At 42.4% G+C, this 25511-nt stretch overlaps 1 protein-coding gene across 1 annotated transcript in view; it reads right to left on the reverse strand.

The window, feature by feature from the left end:
• The window catches only part of ATG2A (autophagy related 2A), a 2853001-nt gene that overhangs the window by 2309688 nt on the left and 517802 nt on the right, over positions 1–25511 (reverse strand). Inside the window, exon 6 of the mRNA XM_044075772.1 lies at positions 19955–20119. Coding sequence (XP_043931707.1) covers positions 19955–20119 — 165 coding nt within the window. The remainder of the gene's footprint in view (positions 1–19954; positions 20120–25511) is intronic.

Below are 25511 nucleotides of genomic sequence, written 5' to 3' on the forward strand. Positions count from 1 at the left end.
TGCTGAAGTGCTGGCTAAAAGGAATGCTGTTTTTCAAGAAAGGAATTTTAAATCTGCAGTAGCAGTTGGCTCAAAAGGAGGAAGGGTGAGTTTCTCCAATACAAAGTTAAGGTCCCAGGCTGGAGTTGGAGCTCTCCTGGATGGTCTTAAATTTTTTGGCCCCTCTGAAGAACTGCTTGAACAGTGGATGGGAGAAGAGGGGAGGTTCCGTGTTATAATGAGCTGAAATGGCTAAGGTGTGAATATTTACTGAGGAAAAAGACAGGCTGTTGTGAAGCATCTTAGTTAAGTAGTGTGAAATCTGAGGTAAACTGGGCACTGGTGTGCACATCCTTTAAGAATGATTCCAGGCACAGAAACTTTACCATATTTCAGCATAAGATTTTCTAGTACTAGGCCTCTGGGCCTCTAAAATGACATCCATCACTGGTTTACTGAGGGATGGTAAAGGAGAGCTTAGGTGATTAGCCAGGCTGCTAGGTTCAGTGTTTGAAGCTGAGGGTGCAGAATCTGGTTCTCCTGCTGAGAAAGCAGGGTAGGAGTCTGAGGCAGGTGCCATGGGGCCAACAGTAACACGTTGCGCAGGAGGGGGTACCAGTGCTGGTGTGGCTAGTCTGGTGCAATCAAAATCATCCTTGGTTTGTCTTGTTTGTTCTTTAGTAGTACTTTGGAGAGCACAGGCAGAGGAGGAAAGGCATAAATTGATAGGTTTTTCCAGCTGAAGGACAGAGCATCCACTTTCCAAGCTTTTCTGTGGGGAGTCCTTGCGCAAGATTTTTCCAATTGATAGTTCTGGGGGGAGGTAAACAGGTCTGTATCTGGGCACCCCCATTTGCTTGTCAACATGTTGAAAATCCTAGTTTCCAGTTTCCACTCGTGTGGGACCATGAGGTTTCCATTTAGTCCATCTGCCAGTGTATTTAGTTTTCCGGCAGGAATTCAGCTTGTAGATGCATTTGGTAGCTCAAGGCTGTGTTCCACAATGCCATGGCTAGTCTGCAGAGGGGGTAAAAATGTGTACCACCCCTGCTAGTTTATGTACCACATAACAGTGGTGTTGTCCATCTTTACCATTAATTGTCTCGGAAGAATGTGGTCCTTGAAGGCTGTCAGAGGATTCTGTACAGCTAATAAGAAGTTATGTACCTACCATAACGTTCCATGTTAGTTGTCTTCTCTCGCCTTCTTTCTTGCTTGATGGGTTCGGAGCCGATCCCTCGGCTCCGACTCGGCACTTGCTAAGCTCGAGAGTCACTTTTACCAGCTCGAGGCAGCCCCATATCCCATGATGCAAGGCGGTAAGTACCCAGATCTCGTTTGATGACAAAGGGCAATAGCACCAAGCATAAAACACTTCCAAAAGGAAGAAAGAAAACTTACAGGATGGAAGAAGGACCAGGTCTGAATGGTCTTCAGCATAATAATTTCTTATAATAAGGTCTGTCCAGGCCTGGGGAAGGAGGGAGGGTCAGAAGAAAGAAGGCGAGAAGACAACTAACATGGAACGCTATGGTAGGTACATAACTTCTTAATGTTAAGTTGTCAATCTCGCCTTCATTCTTGCTTGATGGGACCGGCCCCTAGCACCTCTATCCTGGGTGGCTCAATGGAACAGACTCTTGAGGACTGTAGAGCCAAAACTGGCTCTGTCCCTGGAGGCCAAGTCCAATTTGTAATGGGAAACAAAAGTGTGAGGAGTGGCCCAAGTGGCCGCTGCACAAATAGTGTCTAAAGGAAGTCTAGCTTGAAAGGCTGTAGAAGTAGCTAAGCTCCTAGTTGAATGTGCTTTAGGTTTTGAGCACAGCTGTTTTCCCCTGAGCAGATAAATTTCAGAGATGACCAAAGAAAGCCATCTGGACAAGGTCACTTTAGAAACAGGAAGGCCTTTCTTATTATCCGCACAGGAAACAAAAAGTTGATCAGATTTCCTAAATTTTTTGTTCTGTCCAAATAATATCTGAGTTGACGTGGACATCAAGATAATGTAGTTTTTGTTCGGCTCTGTCTGAATAGTTTGGGAAAAATACAGGAGATCAATGGATTGATTCAAATTGGTCTTTGAAGCGACCTTAGGCAAAAAGGTCGGATTAGTTCTCAAAGATACTCTGTCTTTGTGAAAACCAAATAGGGGGTCGAACCGAGAGCATGAAGTTCAGACACCCTCCTGGCGATGTAATAGCCACTAGGAATAAAGTTTTCCAAGAAAGAAATTTCAGGGAACAAGAAACAGCTGGCTCAAGGGGAAGAATCAAGGATGTCAGCACTAAATTTAGATCCCACTGAGGAGGAGGATTCCTGATTGGAGGCTTTAGTAGGAAAAATCCTTTCAAGAAGGCCCTGCAGAGCCTATGGGACATAATATTGTGATCTGCGATTCCGACATGAAAGTTGGAGATAGCAGCCAATTGAACTCTGACTGTGGAAGAAGAGGAGCCTGCATGAAAAATCTCTGCTAAGAAGTCCAGGACTGCCTGAACAGGGCAGTGAAAGGATCAATATTCTTGGCCTTAGCCCAATAAGAGAAACGCTTCCATTTGCTTGTATAAATCCTCCTGGTAGAGGATTTTAAAGAAGTTACTATGATGTCTCTAACTGGGTTAGAGATCAAAGGAAGCCTGGCTAAGGAAGGAAGTGGAGCAACCATGCTGTGAGGTTGAGAGAAGGGATAGACCGTGCAGCTGACCGGATTGGTGAATCAGAAGATCTGGCACTGGGTCCAGATGCCACGGCTGCACCAAAAGGTGACGATGGAGGAACGGGAACCAAACTTGTCGAGGCCAGTAAGGGCAATGAGAATCAATTTGGCTCTCAAACGGTAGCTTTCTGGATAACTTGAGGGATCAGAGGAAATGGAGGGAAGGCATAAAGAAGTCCCTGGGGCCAATCCTGGGTCAGAGCGTCTCTGGGGGGATGGCCTGGTAGAGGGAAGAGACAGAAGAAGTCTGGGCATTTGCTGTTTTGGGGAGTAGCAAAAGATCGCAACATGGACTAACCCATTCCAGAAATATCTCTTCCGCTATAGATTGCTTGAGAGACCATTCGTGAGGCATGAGAATAGCTCTGCTCAATCTGTCCGCTACAATGTTGGTTTTCCCAGGGATATGCGTTGCTACCAGAAACCGATGAGAGGAGATCGCCCATTGCCATAGTCTGAGCGCTTCTCCACACAAGGGGTAGGACTTGGTTCCGCCTGTTTGTTGATATACCAAACTACACACATGTTGTCTGTGTGGACTGCAATTGTCCCTACGGGAAGAAAGTCGCTGAGGGCTTGCAACGTTAAAAGCACTGCTCTCATCTCCAGGACATTTATGTGCAGATGGTACTCGAACGGCTGCCACGCCCCATGAACCATCCTGCCCTGATAATGACCCCCACCCGATCAGGAGGCATCCGTGGTGACAGTGGCTATCGGGATGGGGGTACAAAGTGTCTGCCTTGGTGAACTTGAGGAGATGTGATCCACCAAGCAAGATGATCTTTGCAAGTCTGTGTCACCAGAATCTGGTGACGCATTGGAAGTTGTTGGTACGACCACTGTGTGAACAGCATCCACTGAAGAAGGCGCATGTAGAAGCGGGCCAGGGAAGAAGAGTAATGGCCGCAGCCATGAGGCCTAATACCTTTAGAACCATTCTGGCCTGTACTTTCTTGTTGGCTAGAATGATCCTGACATGACTCTGAATGTCTGAAACTCTTTGATCTGTAAGGGTAGCTGACATCCTAACAGTGTTTAAGTTTGCTCTATGAAAGTAATAGACTGGCAGGGCGATAAGGATGACTTTTCGGGTTGATCGAGATGCCCAAATGAGAACAAAGATTTATTGTGTAATCCCTGGCTTGAATAAGCTGATGCCTGGTGGTGGCTGACAGGAGCCAGTCAGCCGAGATACGGAAACACCTGGAATCCTTGACGCCTCAGGTGAGCCATGACCACTGCCATGCATTTGGTGAACACTCTGGGGCTGTAGTGAGACCAAAGGGCAGGGCTCTGAACTGGAAATGACTGGACCCCAGCCGAAGCGGAGAAATCTCCTGGAGCGCCTGTGAATTTTGATGTGATAGTACGATCCTGAAGATCTATTGAGCACATCCAGTTGTCCTTCTGTAAGAAGGGCAGAATTGACTGAAGAGTGACCATTCGAATCTTGTCTTCCTCACAGACTTGTTGAGTCTGCTGAGATCCAATATTGGTCTCCAGTCTCCGCCTTTTGGGGACCAAAAGAACCTTGAGTAGATTCCGGCTCTGAATGGTCTGTTGTAACTGGCTGAATGGCTCTTTTGCAGTAGTTTTGAGACTTCTAACTCTGCAATTTCCTTAGACCGGTGGTACATCTGGAAGGGAATTTGAGGGGAAAGGACTTTCCTCGAAAGGAATTATGTAACCCTTGGATATGATCGACTGTACCCATCTGTCTTGAGTGAGGGAATGCCAGGCTTCTGGGTACAGTGATAATCTTCCCGACTGCCTCCAAGGAGGGACAGCCGGGCAACATCTCAGGGATGCTGAAAGGGCTTGTCAGAGAGGCTCTCTGTTTCCCTGGTTTTGGACCTCCTCTGCCTCTAGAGCGCCTGTTGTTGTTACCCCTCTGCCTCTAGGGGTAAACTGACCACGTGAATCCGCGTGACTCCTTGGGATTTATGAACCACATTTTGCCACCCTTCTGTCCTTTGGGGTAAGGTCTAGAAGGGGTGGAAAACGGACTCCTACGGCAGAAAGAGTCTTGCCGCCCTGCTCACACCTGGTCAAAGTTTCCTTCACTTGAGGGCCAAACAAAGCTGACCCATCAAAGGGAGAATTTGTGAAGGACGCCTTAAAGGGATCTGCAAAGTCACATAGCCGCATCCAGGCTTGGCGCCTAAGAGCCACACCTGTACCTGGCCCTACTGCCCATCAGCAGCATATGATATTAGCCGCATGGAGGAGTTTGCAATGGAATTAAGGGTTCCTAGCTGCGGCAATTTTTCCCTGAGCTCCTGCAGCTGTAGGATCCTGAACAACATCACCTAGCTCCTTAAGGATATCCCTTTGGAGTCTGGTGAAGTGACATAGGTAATTCAGCGAACGATAGCAAAGGTCGCTGAGGAAAACATCCGCCACTGCATTCCTATCCATGGTCCTAGAGTCCTTATTAGGAGGATGGACGGCACGAAGGATCTGCAGTTCCTTCTTGGTGGCAGCAGCCACCACCATGGCATCAGCGACACCCTTAGTTAGGAATTGCTTGTCACACGGGCAGTGATAAATTTTGAAGGCCTCCTAGGGACTGGCTCTACAGAGTCAGGAGCAGCCCACGCCTTCGGGCAATAACCTGCATAAGGAGGTCGAAGGCGGAGACACCCAGGAGGTGGAGGGCCGAGATCCAAACGCCTCTAGGTATACTGACTCATCCTCAGAGGGATTATTGGTGGGCCAGTTTCCCTCTGTCTAAGGAGTTCTAGGATGTCTGAGAAGGAGACATCCTCAGAGGGGATCTTGGGGATCCCTCTGACTCATCAAAGTCAGTATCTGAAGTGATAGACTCGGGAGTCTACATGTTTCCTCTTACAAGTCCTCTTCCTAGGAGGATCTCCCAAACATCAGGAGAATCCTCGAAGAGGGGAAATTCCCAATGGGGAAACCTGAGGCGGAGGATCTCTGGGTCCTGTAGCAAGAGAAGTGGCAGAGATGTCAACAGGCACTATAGAGGGAGGAGCTAAGGGAACAGACTGCTGGCTGATACCAGTGGCCAGCACACTCTTCATCACCTCGAATGCTCCCTCCCAGGCAGGTCCGAGAGAACCCGTTCAAGAGCTAGGAACCCAGGGACCACCGAAGGGAAGTCTCCGAGGCAGATGTCGGAGCCGAGCTCACCAGGCCGAGACTCCAAGGGGAAGAGCGGGTTCGACAAGGGTCCGATGCCACTCACCCCTCGGAGGAGACCATGGAAGCCCGGCCACCGAATCCCTCTAAGGAAGGTCTCAAGAGGAGATAAGAGTAGAGGCTGAAGGAACAGAAGGGGTATCCGTCCCTCAGCCGTAGCAGTAACCATTCGAAGACTCCAACTCCAAGCTCTGGGGTAGAGTTGAAGGAGGAACTGCAACGGGTGTGGACCAATAGTCGCCTGTTGAGACGGACTATGTAACATTTGGGCCAGTGCCTGTGACTTAAGTAATCTACTGACCACTCTCTAAGTCATGGTCAGAAAGCCTGGATGACCTTGAAGATCGGCTCCGATGGCTCCGCCCGAGGAGAGGTGAAGCCGGAGCCGAAGTATCGGCTCCAAGGAAGGAGACCTAGACCTCTTCCTCGGAAGGAGCCATCGGAACCGATGAAACTATTGAACCTGTCGGAGCCGACAACTTATCGGAGCCGACAGGTAATCGATGCATCGGCTCCAGCCGGAGCCGATACAGCCATTAAAGATAACGGTGTCGGAGCCAATCGGAGCCGACACCGATGCCTGAGCCACATGGTGGTCGGAACCGATCGGAGCCGACACGGTGGTCGATGCAGAATCGGCACCGATAGCCATCGTGCCGAAGGCTTGTTGCCAGAATCGCTCCAGCCGAGCGATCTCGACTCAGAACGAAGTCGGAGCCGAGGACGCAGGCTTTGACACAGAAGCCTGGGCCTTGGAAGACTTGGTAGTCTTGTATGGAGCCGACTTAGCCGGAGAGCCCTCCGGCTTAAGAAGGCCCCTCAGTATTAACTTATTTCTTCTTTCCTGCAGGACTCTCTGGCTGAAAGAATGACAAATAGCACAGGAGTCCTGCAGGTGAAGAGGCCCCAGGCAGTACAGGCAAGAAGTGTGACCGTCTGTCAGAGACATTTTCTGACAGCACGAGTCACACTTCTTAAAGCCTGAGACCCTTTCTTTTGACATGGTGCAAACACAGACACACACACCAGTCAAAGAATTAAACTAAATATACCCAAAGGTATAACTAAAAAAAAACACACACACACACACCCTAACAGGGGGGGGATGGGATGGGAGAAAGTCTGACTAAAAAAATAAGAAGAGACAGACAAATTTGTCAGAAAATGTTTAAAACTAAATTAAAACTAACAATAAAGGGTTTTTAAGTAAAAAGGGGCTAAATTAGCGAATTAGCAAATCACTTACCAGGAGCTGGTAAAAGGAGGACCTCATAAGCGAAGCGGCAAACGAGATCTGGGTACTTACCGCCTTGCATCATGGGATATGGGGCTGCCTCGAGCTGGTAAAAGTGACTCTCGAGCTTAGCAAGTGCCGAGTCGGAGCCGAGGGATCGGCTCCGAACCCATCAAGCAAGAATGAAGGCGAGATTGACAACTTAACATCATTTCTTTATGATTGATGTGAAGGTGCATTTGAATTGGGTTCCATTTGCCCTGAATGCACTTCCCTGCCAGGTGCGCCCCCCCCATGCATAGTCTGATGCATCTGTTGTTAGGGTTTGTGCGGCAGGGGGTAGTGTGAATGGTAGTCCCTTGTTTTGGTGGCAGGCCTCTGCCCACCAAAGGAACTCTAGGCGTAGGCAAGGAATGATAGGAATCATTGCTACTGGATCCTGAGAATGTTGACACCATAAACTTTTTATATACCATTGTAGTTTCCTCCTATGCAGTCTTGCATATGGAATTAAAAGAATGCAGGAGGCCACGAACCCCAAGGCTTGTTGTATTTACCTTGCAGATAGCAGGGTTTTTGTGGCCACTTGTTTGAAGTAGGTTGTCAAGTGAATTTGTTTCTCTCGCGAGAGGAAAGCCATCTGGGAAGTTGTATTCAAGCCTGCTCCCAGGAATATAATTTGTTGACAGGGTACCAGGTGTGATTTCTTTTCATTTATGGAGTACCCCACACAAGTTAGCACCCTTTGTATAAAAGCCAGATGATTCAAAAGTATGTCCTGGTTTTCTGCCTGAATTAGACAATCGTCCAGGTATGGGTATATTTGAATATTTCTTTGCCTGCAAAATGCAATGACTGGAGCTAGGCACTTTATATGTTCATAGGTAGGTACTAGGCTATCTGCCCAAAGGCATTTATAAGCCTAGCCAGAATGTGTTGGCTTTCGCCGCCCCCTTAGATTAGTTCCCTGTGCCTCTGTCCAGCAGAGCCACTTAAGTGATCCCCCGAGGTAAACGTTCTGTTTCCCATCCACTCGTCAAGATTTCTTTTGAAGAGTGTTAGCGAGGAGCTCTGCCTAATGTAGATTGGGATCTTGTTCCAAAGCTCGGGAAGTCTCTGGGACAGGAATCTATCCCTCCAGCACATCCTATTTATTGTTGTGGTGAGGTTTAGATCCCTACAGCGTGTGGCTCGCAGGGATAAGGTTTTCTTTAGGTGGAGCATTTCCATCAATTCTGGGTTGGACATGGCCTTGTATGTCAGGCAGAGATCACCTCCGAGTAGGCGGTATGCAGCAGAGTACAACTGTAATTTCATCAGTCGAGCTGCATAGGGCATCTGTTTGAGGCCAGTGATCCTCTTGGTGAATACCCTGGGTGCAGTAGATAAGCCAAAGGGCAGTATAGAGAACTCATAGTGCGTGTAGTCTGCTTTGAAGCGTAGGTATCTTCTGCAAGATTCCTTGATTGGGATGTGCAGGTATACTTCCTTTAAAACTAGTGCTGCCAACCAGGCATCTTTGCTTAGCATAGGAAGTAACTGGTGAAGAGTCAGCATTTCAATTTTGGAATCACGAAAAAGGTGTTTATAGAGTGGACAGGTCCAGGATAAGAATTGTCTTTTCTTGGTACCAGGAAAAATCTTGAGTAGAAACTTGTCCCTTTTCCTCTTCTAGTACCAAATGAATAGCTCCTTTGCTTAAGAGAGAGAGTACTTGCTTTTGGGCCACTGCCCACTGATTTGGAGGTAGATCTGGGCAACTGCTTGGAGTTGGTAATGTGTGGAAGTGAAATCTGTATCCTTGGGACACTATATTTAAAACCCAACTGTCCTAGGTAATGAGTCCCCAGTTCTTTGCATGAAGTGCAATCTTTCCCGCCAAGGGGGCAGTCAGTTGAGAAGTGCTTGGAAGTTTTAAAAAGAAGTTATTGAGATGGTATAAAATAGTTTTATTACTCCCAGATTTGGAAGAGGAGGCCCCCACTGCTTAGTCCTGAGAGTCCCCTGGGACTGAAGCCTGGGTGCTCTGCTGGATCTGGGTTTGGACTGAGAAGGTCTGGAAGAGGCAGGAAAGGGCCAATTCTTAGAAGGCCAATGTCTACTAAATCTTCGAGGTTGTACTTGTAAAAAAAAAAAAAACTTTAACAGTTTGCATAGATTTAGCTTTTTCCTCCATGTTTTTAAGAACTTCTTCTGCCTTGTTACCAAACAGGCGGTCCTGATTTATGGGAGCATCTAGTAATTTTGCTTTAACATGATTTGGCAAGGATTGCTCCCTTAAGCCAAGCATGCCTTCTAAACACAGACCCAGGTACCTCAGCCCTGCAAGATGCCTCTAGTGAATCAAAACTACATTGCAATGCATGTTTACCAACTTGTTCAGTAGAATGCATTAAAACCTGTAAATCCTTATTTTCAGCACAATCAGGAATCAAAATCATTTTCTGTTTAAGCAATCCAATAATATGCTGCTGATACTTTAACATATGAAACTGGCAATTCAAGGCCCTAATGGTCAAAGTTGCAGAAGTGTATACCTTCTTACTCCATCTATCCAGCACCCTGAACTCTATCAGAGGCGGTAGGATTTTTGGCAGTAGTAGCTTTAATGCCCTTTGGTCCCTGTGAAACAGTTTAGGGATTCGCAGTAGGATTTTTGAAAATTAACTTGTGAGAGTCAGGAACCCTGTAATATCTATCAGGTTTTCTGGAAGCAGGAGGTAAAGAGTCAGGGGCCATGCTAGATTCCGAAAAGGCATCATCAACAATGTCCAGTACAGGAGGTATAGCTAAAGGAGTAAGAAATCCCTAAGCCTCTTTTTAGAATCAGAGAAATCCCGACTTTCCCAAAGAAAAAGCTCCCTGAGAGTATGCAAGGTTTCACCAAAAGAGGGAAAAAGAGTCCTCAGCATCAGAATCCTCATAGGTAGATAAGGGTAAATCCTGGTCATCAGAGGAAACAGAAATTTCAGAATCCTGGCTAGAAGTATCATAAGCAAACTCAGGCCTAGGTCTCTTAGAGGGGGAAGGCTGGCTTCCCCTGATTAAAGTAATAAGGTCTTAAGCCATTCTTATCATTTGTTTTTTAGGCATAGAGGCCTGACCATGTGGTCTGGGCGTCAGTTTTCTAGGCATGGTTCAAGTTTTAGGCCTTGAAGAACATGGCGTCGGTTTAATATGCAAGTCAGTAGGCCTGAATACACCCTCAGAAGCCGGTGCCTGCACAGCAGCTCCAGACCCATCCAAGGTACAGACATCCGCAGGTTCCACAGCTGAAGCATCTCGCGGCATGCCGGACTCCAAATGGGTCTCAGTAGTGGCCTGCGAAACTGAAGTAGCTAGTATCAGGGGGTGCGAAAGCGCCTCACTGAGTACCGGCGAACTGGGCGGCCTGTCTCTGTCTTTATTTTTGTGTTCATCAGGATAATTGAGCACCAAAATATTTAGAAGTGCAAATATACCGACGACGGATAGTTCGTGATTTAAATAAAGCACAAAACTGACAGCGAGATACGTCGTGGTCACCTAGGCAAGGAATACAGTACGAATGCAAATCTTTATGAGGTATTTGCTTCCCACAAGAAATGCAATTATTTACTTTTAATGACATTGGTTAGAGCAAGAAAAAGTTTCTCCAATGGGGTACTTAGCTTTTAGTTGAAGACTTCGATTCTGATGCTCGAAATCGAAAATTTCAGGTGTCGGCCGACCGCCACTTGCGAACTGCTTCTGCTTTGGGCACCGAATGGCAAGAAAGACTAATGTAATGATGTCGGCTGCATGTTTTATACCCCTGACTACCTGATGTCACGGAAGAAGAGACAGCAACCGACGTAGGACCCAAGACTTTGTTAATCAGGCTGACTGAGTGCTACTGCAAGCAGATAACCCAAATGTAATGACTGCAACAGTGAAACACGAAGAACATCCCATAAGTCAGGACTGCAACAGTGAAGCATGAAGAACATCCACAGAAGCCTTGAGATCCTGAGGTACTCCCTTCTCAGTGACCGAAGTCTGAGTGGAAAACGTTATAAATTTATTTTTTCCTGCGAAAGAAAACTTCTTTGAATTGAAGTATCAAGACGATATCCCAGGAACACAATCCTGTGTGAGGAAATCAAGAAAGACTTTTGAATGTTCTCTTGGAATCCTAGCTTGTGTAAGAGAGCTCTCATCCAAGAGACAGATTCCTGACATTTTGAAACACACTGCAAAGATATGCAAGTCATCTAAATATGGAAAAACATGGATAACACTGTAACCTGCAATGAGCTATAACTGGAACTAGACACTTTGTGAATATTCTTGGTGCAGTGGATAGTCCAAAGGGTAAGGCACATTACAGATAATGTGGCCCAGATACACAAAACCTTATGATACATCTGAAGTCCAGATGAATAAAGATGTGCTAAGCATCTTTTAAGTCTAGTGTTACTGGGAAACCTGAAAGAGGAAGGAGGGGTAACAGTTTGGGAAGTAACATAGTTTTGAATTTGGGTACGATCACACACAAATTTAAGAAAGAAAGATCCAGAACTGGTCTCCAAGTATTTTCTCTCTTTGGCACTAGGAACATGCTTTATTAAAATCCCTTCTCCACCTGGGAAGGAGGAACTGGTTCTATCACTTCTTGGAACAAAATGTGATGAAGAACAAGTAGAAACAAAAGAGTCTGATCTGCAGGATGAGGAATTACCCCCTAAAAAGGAGGAATTTTCCCCCACTTTGAAGAATGATTTTCAAAACCCATGTTTCTGAAATTATCTGTTGCGAAAAAGAAAAATGGAGATTCAGACTTTCTGGAAGAAGAAAAAAAGGGGCCAGGGTGGGAGTAGGTCACAAGGTCTCTTGAACACTCATTTAGACTTGCTGGACTGTTCTTGATTTTGGGCAGTTCAAGACTTATTTTGGAGCTCCCTTGCCATTTCTTCACAAATGTCTGTTTACCTGTATTTTGTTGAGACTGTTTATTCTGCTTTCTGCCAAAACTGGATGAGGAGATAGAAAATTCATTGGAAAAGGAGGGCTGAAAAATCTTAGAGATCCCTGGCTTAGCTTGCCCCTTTCATCACACTTTCTGATCACTCTTGCAGCAGAGGGGTCCAAACACAATCTCTATACAAGGTGGAATTTAAAATCTCATGTTTAACATCATCTGGGAGGTTTTGAGAATGCAACTATGGATATCTCCTCAAAAAGGTACCAGTGCCCACAGCCCTGGAAGAGGTATCAACAGGGTCATATACACACACTGTAAACAATGAGTGTGACCTGTGCAACAGAAGAAACTAAGTTATTTAAATCAAAATTATCCTCAAAAGAAGAAATTGTAGATAAAACATTCCTCATATTTTCACAATTAGCCTGAACAAACATTAACATAAGAGCCTGACAATTCAAATTCTGTAAATCAAGAGTTGCAGAAGTGTATCCATACCTAAGAATAACTTTCCCATCCTTATTAGAAAGAGCAGCATTGGAAGTGACTAGGTACTTACAATCAGTGTGATCAACTAGAGCTATAGCTGCAGGGTTATGTTTGGGAATAGTAGAAATTTAAAAGATTGAGGAACATTACACATTCTACCTGCCTTTTTAGGGACAGCTGCCAGACTATCAGGAAAATTGCAGGCAGTTATACAAATACCCCTATGGAAGAGAGAACATGAGGAATGGGTGTAGGATCTGGAAAATCCTTCTCTAACTCATACAATTCTTCTTAGGGGCTGAGAAACCTCAGTGTTCTCCAACATTCTAGCATGTCTCCAAGAAAGAGAAACCCCTATAAGGAGTATCAGAAACGGAGTTCTCCTCTCAATCAAAAATCTGAGGAAAAAATGGATCCATCCCTATATCTTCTTGGTCAGATTCAGAATCTTGAATCTCTTCAGGAAAACAAAAAAAAAAAAACACTTTCTTTTACCAGAAACTACTTTACAAAAGGATCAACAGCCTGAATTAAACCCTGTGCCCCATCCAATAAACTAATCCTATACAAAGAAATGTAAGGAAGGGTAGACACATGCTTTTTTTGTTTCTTTTTGACAGGAAAAATGGAGCCAACTGTGTTACTAATTTCAGCTGCAGCTTCCCCAGGGATGGGTACAGCATTCTAACACAACAAGCAGACATTCCGTGTTCGCCCTACCAGGACCGACAAGAGTGGCTTTACCTTGCCCACTAAGGGGACCTCAACAGCAATAGAGGATGCAGCTAATCCCTGGTCCATAGTGACTGTAGGTGTTACACCAGTGGAATCCAGAGAAAATGATGAGCGGTCTGAGGTACAACAGATGACCACAGCAGAGTTACCCACCTTCAGCTGAGGCAAATTGCTAGCCTATTGTGGTGACAAAGGCTGTTTGCTTAATTTTTTTTCTTTTTGTGGCTGGAAAGACAGACTGTAGGACTGGTAGTCTGTTCCATGTTCAAGCTGAAAATGTCGCCTCTTTCCTGGGGAAGACAAGCAGTAAATACTGGTAAACACTACCAATCTATACACTTTACTTTTTTGAAAGAAAAACACAGTAAAAGCACTTTATAACAGTATGTTAGCCCAGTAAAATAAACACAATTTCCCCACAGAAAAAATTGACAAGAAAAAAAACAACACTCCATTTAAAATTAAGCTACAGTCTCATGACAGTACACTGAAACACAACACTCCTAGCTTTAAAGTAACTTTTCTAAAGAGGAAAGTGATAAAACAGGAATACAAATAAGAAAATGGAAGGTTTTCCCCAAAGGGAACTTATCTGCCCAGCAAAGGGACTGCACAAGTCGATGTCAATCATCAAAAGCCTCAAAGGAGCATGCTCTTTGCAGGCAGTATAGTTCTGAAGGGCTTCAAGCCCAAATTTATCTTTCAGTCAGATTAGCTAGAGCTGCCTGACAGTTTGAGTACATGGAAGTTGTCCTGAAGTTTGGAATCTGGTTAGCTGTTATATCCTTGTTAAGATATACAGCATGTAGCTAAGGCTAGTGCAACAATCATCAATATGATGAAAATCAACACTTTCTAGAACCTGTGAGGTGCAAACTTTCATGCCAACACTGGTACCAGCAAAGAGTGAGACTGGTTTCACTTTTGGAATCTTATAAGCTACAGAATGACCCACTTCCTCTGGTTTATGCTTCCTGGATCCCTCATTTCTTACTTTATCCGTCTCCCTTTCCTTGTCCTTTTTTTTATTTTTGTCTCCTCTGGAAGGCCAGCTGTCTTAGGGGAGAAACCCTTTAAAGCTTATTTCTTTGGCTTGAAAGAGACAGAGGCTCAAAGGTCTTGCAGACAGCAAAGTCAGCATTCATCTGTTCTGGCCTCAGGCACACTGTCAAACGTCATGAGTATTGTGGGGAAGAATTTTTTGACCACATCTGCCACATTTCAAAATGCCCTTCTCCACAGTAACTAAGAGGAAAAACTAAAAAACATAACTAAGTCATAACAATGGCAAGTTAACACTGTCTAGAGAGAGTGAACACTAAAACTGAGGTGACAGTAGTCCCACATACTAGGCAATGCAAAGGAGTCTAGTGAGATAAAGACAGAAATGGTGTGTGTGTGTGTGTGTGTGTGTATATATATATATATATATATATATATACATACACACACACACATCTACATATACACACACATCTATATATCTATATATCTATATATATATATATATATATATATATATATATATATATATATAAATATATATATATATATATATATATATACATATAAATATATATATATATATATATATATATATATATATACATACACACACAGATATATACACACACACATATACATATATATTATACTTGCACCTGTCACCCCTGGGCTTTCGGATATTGGCAAAGGCTCTTGCTACCCCCATAGTGCCTTTTTTAGGCAAGGCTCAAAAGACAAACCCACCTCCATAGGTATCACAAGGGATAAGAAACTAAGAGTAATGCTACTCAACGCCAGAAGTCTAAACCTCAAGATGCACACACTCGAAACTCTCCTTAGCATGGAGAACATCGATATCTGTGCAGTAACAGAAACCTGGTTCAAGGCTCCCGAGAGCACCCCAGCACTACCAGGTTATACCTCATACCATGCTTTTCGGCCCCCACAATTGGACTGAACCACAAAAGGAGGGGAGTATCAATATTCGTCAAAGATACCCACACCTCCAGGTTGGTGGCACAGCACGAAGCATCAGAGACTATCCATGTGCAACTAACAGTGGGTAAAACTGCCTTCCAGTTTCTAGCCTGCTACAGACCACCCTCCCAAACCCAGGAACCCCACTCGGCCCTCCTGAGAACACTGGAAAATATGAAGGTCTCTCCAAACACCATTATATTGGGCGACTTCAACTACCCAAACATAGACTGGGAGCATTACTCTAGCTCCAACACCCTAGCCCAAAGGTTCCTGGAATTTATAAACTCAAATGCTATGGAACAACTTGTTACCACTCCCACAAGAGGGGAAAACATACTGGACCTGATCATCACCAACATGGGGACTCTATGCTCCACACCAGAAGTGTATCCCGCACTGGTAAGATCAGACCATAAACTAATCTCACTGGATATTCACATCCCGACTCCACCCCCTGCCCTGAAAACCACAGTGAAAAACTTCTCTAAAGCAAATTTCACACTCCTCAAAACCGAGGTGGAATCCTTCAAAGCCCCCGGGCCTGTGGAAAATACGGCCCAGACCGCAGAATCCTTTACAAACGCATTCTATGAACACCTTCAGGAATGCATGGATCATGCAATCCCAAATAAAACCAAGACCAAATCCTCCAAAGGCAGACGTCCTGTCTGGTGGACCCCAGCCACAAACAAACTATACAATAGAAGGAGGAAACTACTACATGATAGAGCAAAATCCCAAAAAGGGAAGGCATCTCTGATCAGTATTAGCAAAAAACTACGGGCACTCATAAAATCGTCTAAGGCCAGCTTCGAGACAAAAATTGCACAGGACACTAAGGATAATCACAAGGCTTTCTTTAGTTATGTTAGGAACCTGGGTGGGAATTCCCAGATATGCTCAGAATTAGTCCAAAATGACAAAAATACACGAACCCACAGACATTGCCAACATCCTAGCTGACAGGTTCAGCGCAAACCCCCCACCAAAAGGGCAAATATCTATCCCAGCAGAGTGCGGCCCCCCCCGACATCTCAGATGCTCAGGTAAGAGCTGCCCTCTCCAAAGCAAAAAACACAGCATCAATGGGACCAGACTGTGTCCCAGGCTGCATCCTACATGAACTCCAAGAAGAGCTAAACCCAAACATAAAACTACTGTTCAGTCTCAGCCTTACTACAGGATATGTACCCAAAGAGTGGCGTACGGCAACAGTGGTCCCTCTCCACAAAGGTGGTGCCTCAACAGATCCTGGAAACTATCGCCCCATAAGCCTGACTAGCTTGGTCTGCAAAGCTATGGAAAGGATCATCGTGGACCTCATAAATAAGGATATTGGGGACCTACAGACACTGGATCCTACCCAGTTCGGCTTTGCTAAGGGCAGATCCTGCCGCTTAAACCTGGTTGATTTTTTTGAAACAGTCACCAAGGCCACTGACGAGGGGAAGGTGGTCCACACAGCCTACCTGGACCTCGCAAAAGCCTTCGATACAATACCCTACTCGGGCATTATAGATAAGCTCACCAGCTTAAATATAAACCCCTATGTCACTAGATGGGTTGCAAACTGGCTCAAGGACAGAACCCACATGGTTAGAATTGCTGGAGCCATGTCAGACTCCAAACCAGTTACAAGTGGCGTACCACAAAGCTCAGTCCTGGGATCTCTCTTGTTCGGTATATATTTCTCGGAGGTACAGGCCAACACGGAAGGACTGTGGCTGACTAAGTTCGCAGATGACTGCAAACTGGGCGCCATAATCGACTCTCCAGCCGACACAAGCATCCTCCAAAAGGGCCTCATAGAAACAGACAACTGGTGCTAGCGCCATGGCCTCAAGCTAAACGCCAAAAAGTGTATAGTCATCCCCTTTGGCAAAAACAAAGTTCCCACAAATTACCACATAGGTGGTAATCCATTAAGTACAGAAGAAGTAATTAGGGATCTGGGGACCCAAGTTGATAATCTCTCATTTGATGATCACGTGGCCAAAGTGGTTAGAAAAACATTTTATATAACCCACCTAATCATGAAGGGATTCACATCTAGATCAGGGAAGGTCATCGTGCCTCTTTACTCATCCCTCATCAGGCCCATAATTGAGTACAATGCCCCTTTTGGGATGTACCTTACCAGACACCTGCAGCAACTGGAAAGACCCCAAAAGTACCTCACCAAGAGGATCAAAGGGCTCAAACAGATGCCATATGCTGCCCGGTTAAAGAAACTCCAGCTCTACTCAGTGGCATACCGCCTGCTCAGAGACGATCTGTGCCTGATGTATAAAGCCATGTCCAACCCGGAATTAATGGACATGCTGCACCTCAGAAAATCCAAATCCCATCAAGCTACGTGCTCGAGAAACTTGAACCTCAGCATTGAAATAAATAGGACATGCTGGAGGGACAGATTCATAACCCAGAGGCTCCCTTCACTCTGGAATAAAATCCCAGTCCAGGTTAGGCAGAGTCCCTCATTGACTCTCTTCAAGAGGAATCTTGATGAGTGGATGGGAGATCGTAGGTTTACCCCGGGTATCACTTCTGTGTCACTGTTAGACAGAGGCACAGTATACTAACCTCGAAAAAGGGCATAGCAAAATTAATTTAAAATGTGTGGCAAAAGCCAAACACACTCTGGCTAGGCTTATAAATGCCTTAGGGCAGATAGCCTAGTATGAACATATATATATATATATATATATATATATATATATATATATATATATACATACATACATACATACACACACACACACAAAATCTACATATATATATATCTACACACACACACACACACACACACACACACACACACACGTGTGTGTGTGTGTGTGTGTGTGTGTGTGTGTGTGTGTGTGTGTGTGTGTGTTGTGGGTGTGGGTGTGGGTCTACTTCAGAAGACTGACAAACCAAAAGACTGAATCCCAAAAGACTGAAAATTCAAAATACTGAACACATTTTAATGTAGGGGGCAAGCCCCGCTGAACTCCTCATGTGGGGGGGTGTTGCACCCTAAACACCCCCTGCTAACTATACATACCAACTCCAAGATCACACAACAGTGGAGAAGGGGAAAATTCCAACATTCAATATTTTGAATTTTCAGTCTTTTGGTTTTTCAGTCTTCTGAGGTAGACCTGTGTGTGTATCTAGTATCTATTATATATATATTACACACACACACACACACACACACACACACACACACACACACACACACACACACACACACACAGCTGTCGGATCTGATGGGTGACATAGGATCATAGAATAGTTTTACCAAAGATTCAAACTTGGACTTGATGTACATAGTTTAAATAATAAAATCGTAACACTACTTTCACGCAAGAACAAATGTTTGAAACCTCTCTCTACTAAACTTCATAATATTCCGCATTAAAATAAGTAAAAACTTCTGAGCTGAAGTCTCCCAAAATACTGCACACTCTGATATCCTCTGGTAGTAAATCCCACCGATCAACTACCCTTTCAGAGAACTGCATTACTGTGCTCTTATTTCTACTTTATGTCCATCTTAACTTTTATCATGTTTACAATTCTTGTACAAACAGATACATTTATCAGCCCTCCTTTAACTTGCTTACATGATCAAAGAAAATAGTTTCTTTGTTTTTTGAGACCATGACAGCCCATGTTGTCTTTTACATGAAAAAAATGTACTTATCTATTTTTATGATGCTCTCTGTAAAGGGCACTTGCCCTCTGGAAAAAAAAAAAAAAAAAAAAAAAGAGTCCACTGCCTGTGATGCAGAAGGATATGACATATGTATAATAATACAAATAAAAACAATTGTTAGCAACTGACTGAAATTATATCTTGTCAAAATCTTACTCAGTTCTAAAATTATTTTCACTATACAAAAAAGGAAAAACTGTGTTACCAAAACTAGCTTTCATCTCAGAAGACTAACAAACAGGATGAAGATTATTTTCGGACTTCTGATTTTAAGTCTTATGGTATACATAAATTGTGTTGAAACTGCTTTCTGAAACCTCATTAAGTCAAAAATCAACATCCTGTCCATCATCACCTCCAGGTCGTTAAATTCATTCATCAACCTTAGGAATCCTCTCTAAACTTGAAATTACCGTAAGTTAAACACTTAATACTGACAACCAAAGCAAGGGCACAGACCCACTAGTTCAAGCTATTAATAGCCACTTGTAGATCCTTAACAACCCTGGTGCTTTTAATTATCTTCCCAAAGTCTATGTCACCTGAATAAACAGCATGAAATAAAGAACTGCCCTTTATATAAAAAGTGAACAAATATGAACCCAGTACTGATCCTTGAAAAATACACTGCCTCACACCACACATGATTTTAATCTGTATATAAATGTTCTCTCTGACAATTCCCCTATGACAAGTACAAGCCAAACAGTAAATTCAAAACTTAAAATTTTCTTACATATTTATTTAGTTTCTTACTTATCTATCAACCAGAGTTAACCAAGTAAAAGCACTAGGCACAAGTGCATTTTTCTAGTTAAGACCCATGAACCCTTGTCTGGTTTAAGACACAAACTTGACAGAAACAAACCCACAACACCACAATAAATCTTTAAAACAGCACACCATTTTGACCCTTTGTGCATTGCTAATGCATCTCTTTGGTCATGTTTACTACAAAAGAAACAATCTTACAAGACCTGAAGTCAAGGTAGCAGCACTTACCTTTGGCCCGGGAAATGCTTCATTTTGCTTTAGCTTTACAGTCATTTCTATATATCCTGTGCAAGTGCCAATCTGAAGAAGAGGGCTGGAAGCTGGTTCCACAGTCCTGCTGTGGGATTCTGTAAACGTCCTTGACCCAACACTGGAAAATGAGGAGTCCATTTCCTTACATAAAACATACAAATAAAATATGAATAAATCAAACAGAAATTTGGGATACAGATGACATTCTACTAACAGCACAAGATGAAAGAAATTGATTAAGGATCGATCAGGAGAACAATCTCTCACGTAATATAATAAGCTCAACAAACAATGGTCTCAAAATTGTACTTTACCCTTACTATTACAATTCATAATACATACAAGGTCAGAGCATTTACAACGGAAAGATAAGTACAATACAATTGCCTGAACAATTCACATATTATACTAAATGACTGCTACCTGAATGTCAAGGTAAAAAGTCAGTTTTGCCCACAGAAAAAGTAGAAGTCAAGCAGATAGAAGCAATCATTCTATCTTTACACCTAATAAATAATTTAATTTTTAACTAATAACTCTGACAGTTCTTAATTTTTGCTGATAAATATTTTCCCTTTGGGATGGAATATGGTGAGGAATTTGATGAATAAGTACTTCTTCAATTATTCACACAATGTCAATAAAAACAGCAAATGTGATTTTACAGTACCACCTGATCGGAAGAAATATTACACCGAGGCCTCATCTGCCTGAGCTGGCAGTAGCTCAGGTGTATAAAGAGATCCCCAAGGCACTCATCAAAAGTAGTATGGGAAGTTCCCAGGGGTCATGACTAAATTTCCCTTAACATGAATACCTTGGGTCTGCCCCAAAAAGAGGTCACTGGCCTAGCAGTACTAACTCGGACAACAAAGTACAAAATAACATACATAAATTACAGCAGATCTGTACTTGATGAGTCCTATTTCAGTTATTTTCTCCAGCAATTAGCATTTGGCATCTTTTCACAGAAAGTCGCCTACTGAGGGGATGATGCTCATTCATTATGAGACCACCTTGCTATCATGTGTTAAAAAGTGAGTGAGTTCATATCCTGTGTCTGCCAGTTCCCTGCCTCGTCAGCAGTCAGCACTCTCATACAAATCAACAACAATAAAGGTTTGGCACTCACACTGCTAAATACTAACACTCAAGCACATACTTTGTCCATCTTATACAGATTTCAACAATCATGGCAAACTGGAAGAACCACGGACCTGTAGGAGGTTGGAAGGAATGCATTCCTGACCCATCAAAAAGGGTCCTCACTGACATCAAATCACACAGTAAAAAACTACAGTTGTATAATTACACAGCATAACAGTAGCTATTTAAATAACAATATTTCTGCTGCTGTAAGACTACTTATCATTGGGAATATATTACAAGCAGAAGTCTGTCCATTCCTATCTAACTTCTAGAGTCTTCTGAAAATTCCCAGAGTGGAAATGGACTACTCCCTTATTATTAGGTCTTGGTGCAACTGTCAGCAAAAAGTGGGAGCAGCTTACACCTTATTAGCTTTCTTACAGGAAGATGCTACAAGTACATGGTGCCTCAAACAGTGGCACATAATGCCTCTGGTCTTCAGACTGCAAAATCTTCAAGGACTGAAGCTTAGTAGCTTTCAGATATATTTGTTAAACTTTAGTCTGACAGACTTCACAAATGACTACTGCAAGAGGGTGGAGCCTGAATGGCTAATTGAAAGCAGCAGTATTTTAGAGCTCCATATAACTAATTAAATAAGTCAGGAAAAAATATTCTTTTTTTTCATCAAAGTATAAAATCTTACAGATAAAGGACTAATTTACATAATTAGAAACTTTGGTGAAGTTTTACAAATAATTTCCTGTCAAAAAGCTTGGAGATATATTCACTTGTTAAAATGAGCAACTCAAAGAATTCTCACCAGGATGCTGCCTTAAAGAAGGAACTACAGCAGATGGAGGAGTTGTCTTTGAAGATGGATGATTTTAAAGAGAACCTGGAAAATCTTAAAACAAGCAGTCAGAAACAGACTGACATCCTCAAGGAAATGCTACAACACCACCAGACAAGGATAACATGAATAGAGGTTTCTCTAAATGACTTAGAAAGTAGACTTAAGGAAGAGGAAACACAGAAAGAACTGCTTCTTAAACAAAACACTTGGTTGGTTAATAAAACAGATGACTTGGAAAATGGGGAGAGGAGAAATAACATCAGGATTTTCGGATTACCTGAAAACACAGAAGGTGAGAATATTATTTCCTTTTTATCAAGCTGGATCCCTGACTTTTTAAATTTAAAAGGAGGACTTTCCTTTGGCATTGAAAGGGCACACAGAGCTCTTGGGAAACCTGCCACTAACTCAAACTCTCCTCCTTGGTCAATAATTATCAAATTTCTTTCATACTTGGACAAGGAACTGATTTTAAGATCTGCTTGGAGGAAGGCACCTCTAAAATATAATCAGAGCCTGATAAGATTTGATAACGACTATTCAGCTAGAATAATGGAACAAAGGAAAAAAGTGTGGCCAATGATAAAATTCTGAAACAAAATAACATCAAGGCACAACTTGCATATCCATCTAAGATAAGAATACCGTATGCCAACGAGATGAGGACTTTTATTGACTTAGAGGAAGCCTCTTCATTTATTAAAACTAATAATGTGATTACTTTATCAGAAGATATGGATTGGATGTCACCTTCTCTCAAGAGAACAAAAGAAACATGCCTGGACAGATGTCAAAAAGAAGAAGCAAAAGACTGATATTGTTACAGCCAAATGTCTCAAAGCATCTACTATGATATGAATTGCTTTAACATTACTTTAAAGGACCAGTTTTACTGCCTGGAATTTTAATACAAAGGTAACTAACTACTGGAAACTTTATCTATATTTTTTGAAAATAGATGACACATGAGAGTTTTCACATTACCTCAGGTATGTAAAACAGGGTACTTTTCTTTCACAGAAGGAGGGTTTATACAGCACATAAAATATTTATACTGTAAATCAACATACATAGTATATGTGTATTTTCTCTCTCTTTTCTCATTTATTTTAACTGCATCTCGTCTCCCTTTCTAAATTCTCTCCTATTTACTATACTAATATAGTCTGTATATCTTTAATAACTCACTATCTATACATAGATAAATGTTGTTGTTTGTCTTTCGGCTTTTCCTGGTAAGGGGTCGCCACAGCGGAACTCCGGTCCGCTAATGATTGGCAGTAGATTTTTACGAAATGCCAAGGTGCCAACTCGACGCCCAACCTTCAACGAAGGCACGCCCATTTACGCACGCATGTCTTTCGAACGCTACCCAACCGCGGGGAGGACATGCAGACTCCACATAGTTTAAAATAATCTAGTTTTAAGGTAGACTAATTGGAATCGTGAATTTAATTAATTATTACAATATTTATTAGATTAATGATAGTCACTGTTATGCTTATTGGGACTGGGGACATGTTCATGATTAACTCTGAAATGTTCCATTCATGTACATATGTTCTTTGAATTATTTCCTTTTAATATTAACAAATACATAAAAAAAAGAGGGAAAAATGTACTGTTGGTTAAAAGAAGTGAAGCTTTCTTCACATTCTATTTGCGTTGCCATAGCAACAGTAAACAACTGCTGCAGTTTCTAAAGACACTGTGAATCTGCGAAGTGCATTTAGCCTCACAGATAACAAATAATAAGAAAAAGTAATGTTTAGTTATTAAAATGAAAAACAACCTAAACAAGGTAAAATAAATACATAATAGGATTATTTGTAAATATGTTATGATTTATCCTCACAGGATTACATATTCCTGGAAACACAACTGAAATGTTCCCACTACATGTGCACTGAAATGTAACTGCTTGATTAAAAAGTATTACTCCCTTTAACATGCTGATTTCACCAGCTGTCTGCACTGTAAAGGTTATATTTTATGTTACTTGAAATGGTCAGTCTCTAGAGCACATGAAAAGATACATATTACTTTTTGCAACATGTTATCTTTGCAGTTACTTCACACTCTGTACATACTCACTTGGTAACTGACAGCTATTCATTTAAAATATCAGTTTAAATATTAAATGTACCCTTGAAATGCTACTGACATTTTGACAAAATATAATCTGAACTGTAAAATGAATGACTTAAAAGAAGTGAAGTAATGCATAGATTTCAAAGACAGTTTTTGACACTACAGTAAAAGTTGTTTTTGTTGTTGTTTGTCTTTCGGCTTTTCCCGGTTAGGGGTCGCCACAGCGGAACTCCGGTCCGCTAATGATTGGCAGTTAGTTTTTATGGTGTCGAGTTGCCAGCCCGACACCCAACCTTCAACGAAGGCACGCCCATTCAATGCATGTCTTTCGAACGCCCATTCGACCGCGGGGAAGACATGCAGACTCCACACAGAAGGCACTCCCAACCCAAGCCGAGAATCAAAGGGAGAACCTCTTGCTGTGAGGCAACAATGCTACTGCTGCACCACCACGGAATGACACTACAGTAAAAGTAAAAATATATTTTAGTCTTCCAGTTAAAATAGCTTACTGTCAACATTTTGCAATATCATCTATCAAACACTAACATCACAAAACAAAACCTGAACTGAAAAAGGAATGAGTTGTATTGTACAGATTTCAAAGACAGCTATTGACACTACAATATAAGCAGAAATGTATACATGCAAGGAAAAATTTAAATGCTCTATACTTCTAGTTAAAATAGCTTATTGTTAACTTTTTGCTTTATCAGAAAATTTAAAGAGCTAGGAAATTATTTCTAATTTGTCTTTATAATGTTTACTAAAGTGATGTTAGTCACTGACTTGTTTAATGGATTGTGAGTTGTGTACAAGACGGACTACTGAATGTTATTTCTGTTTACCTGTGTTTGCTGAATTTTTTTATTAGTACTGATTTAAAACAAGGGAAAGAAAGGGAAGGGAAATCTCTGTTTTTGGCCAAGGGAGGAGAGGCTTAAGAGTATTCTAACTGCCCCGAGAACTCTCTAAGATGCTCTAAATACTATTTGATTAATACTTACCTAAGGTAAGTCTTGATTACCATATAGATACCTTCACATTCATTCTAGACCTGATGTGATTGCCCATTCTGGAAGCAGGAGGTGCCCCATGCAGGATGGGAATTGTCAGAGTGATCATAGTTCATTCTTAGACTCTGCGTTGTAAATCTATAAATATGTAAAAGCACTGCACACCGGAATGAAGGGCACCTCTACTCTGAGTCAGGATGCCACTCATAAACCATGTCATTTCATAAGTGTAAGTTGAAGCTGGTGAGCTGAAGAGTGGGAAAGTAAAGGAAGACAGTACACCTACAGTAAATTCATATTTCATTGGTAATCACTCATTGTCTCCTGTAGAGTCCTTTTAGTCAAATTATTTTAGTAATAATCTATTTGTTGTTGACTTATTTAGTGTATGCTCCTCTGTTGCATTTAATTTATCCAAAATGACATATCTGACGTTTGGGATCTCTAAGTCCACATAACAATTGTTTACACTACTAACATT

The sequence above is a fragment of the Protopterus annectens genome, chromosome 6.part1 (assembly GCF_019279795.1).
Source record: "Protopterus annectens isolate FY-2018-M chromosome 6.part1, PAN1.0, whole genome shotgun sequence".
Lineage (NCBI taxonomy): Eukaryota > Metazoa > Chordata > Ceratodontiformes > Protopteridae > Protopterus > Protopterus annectens.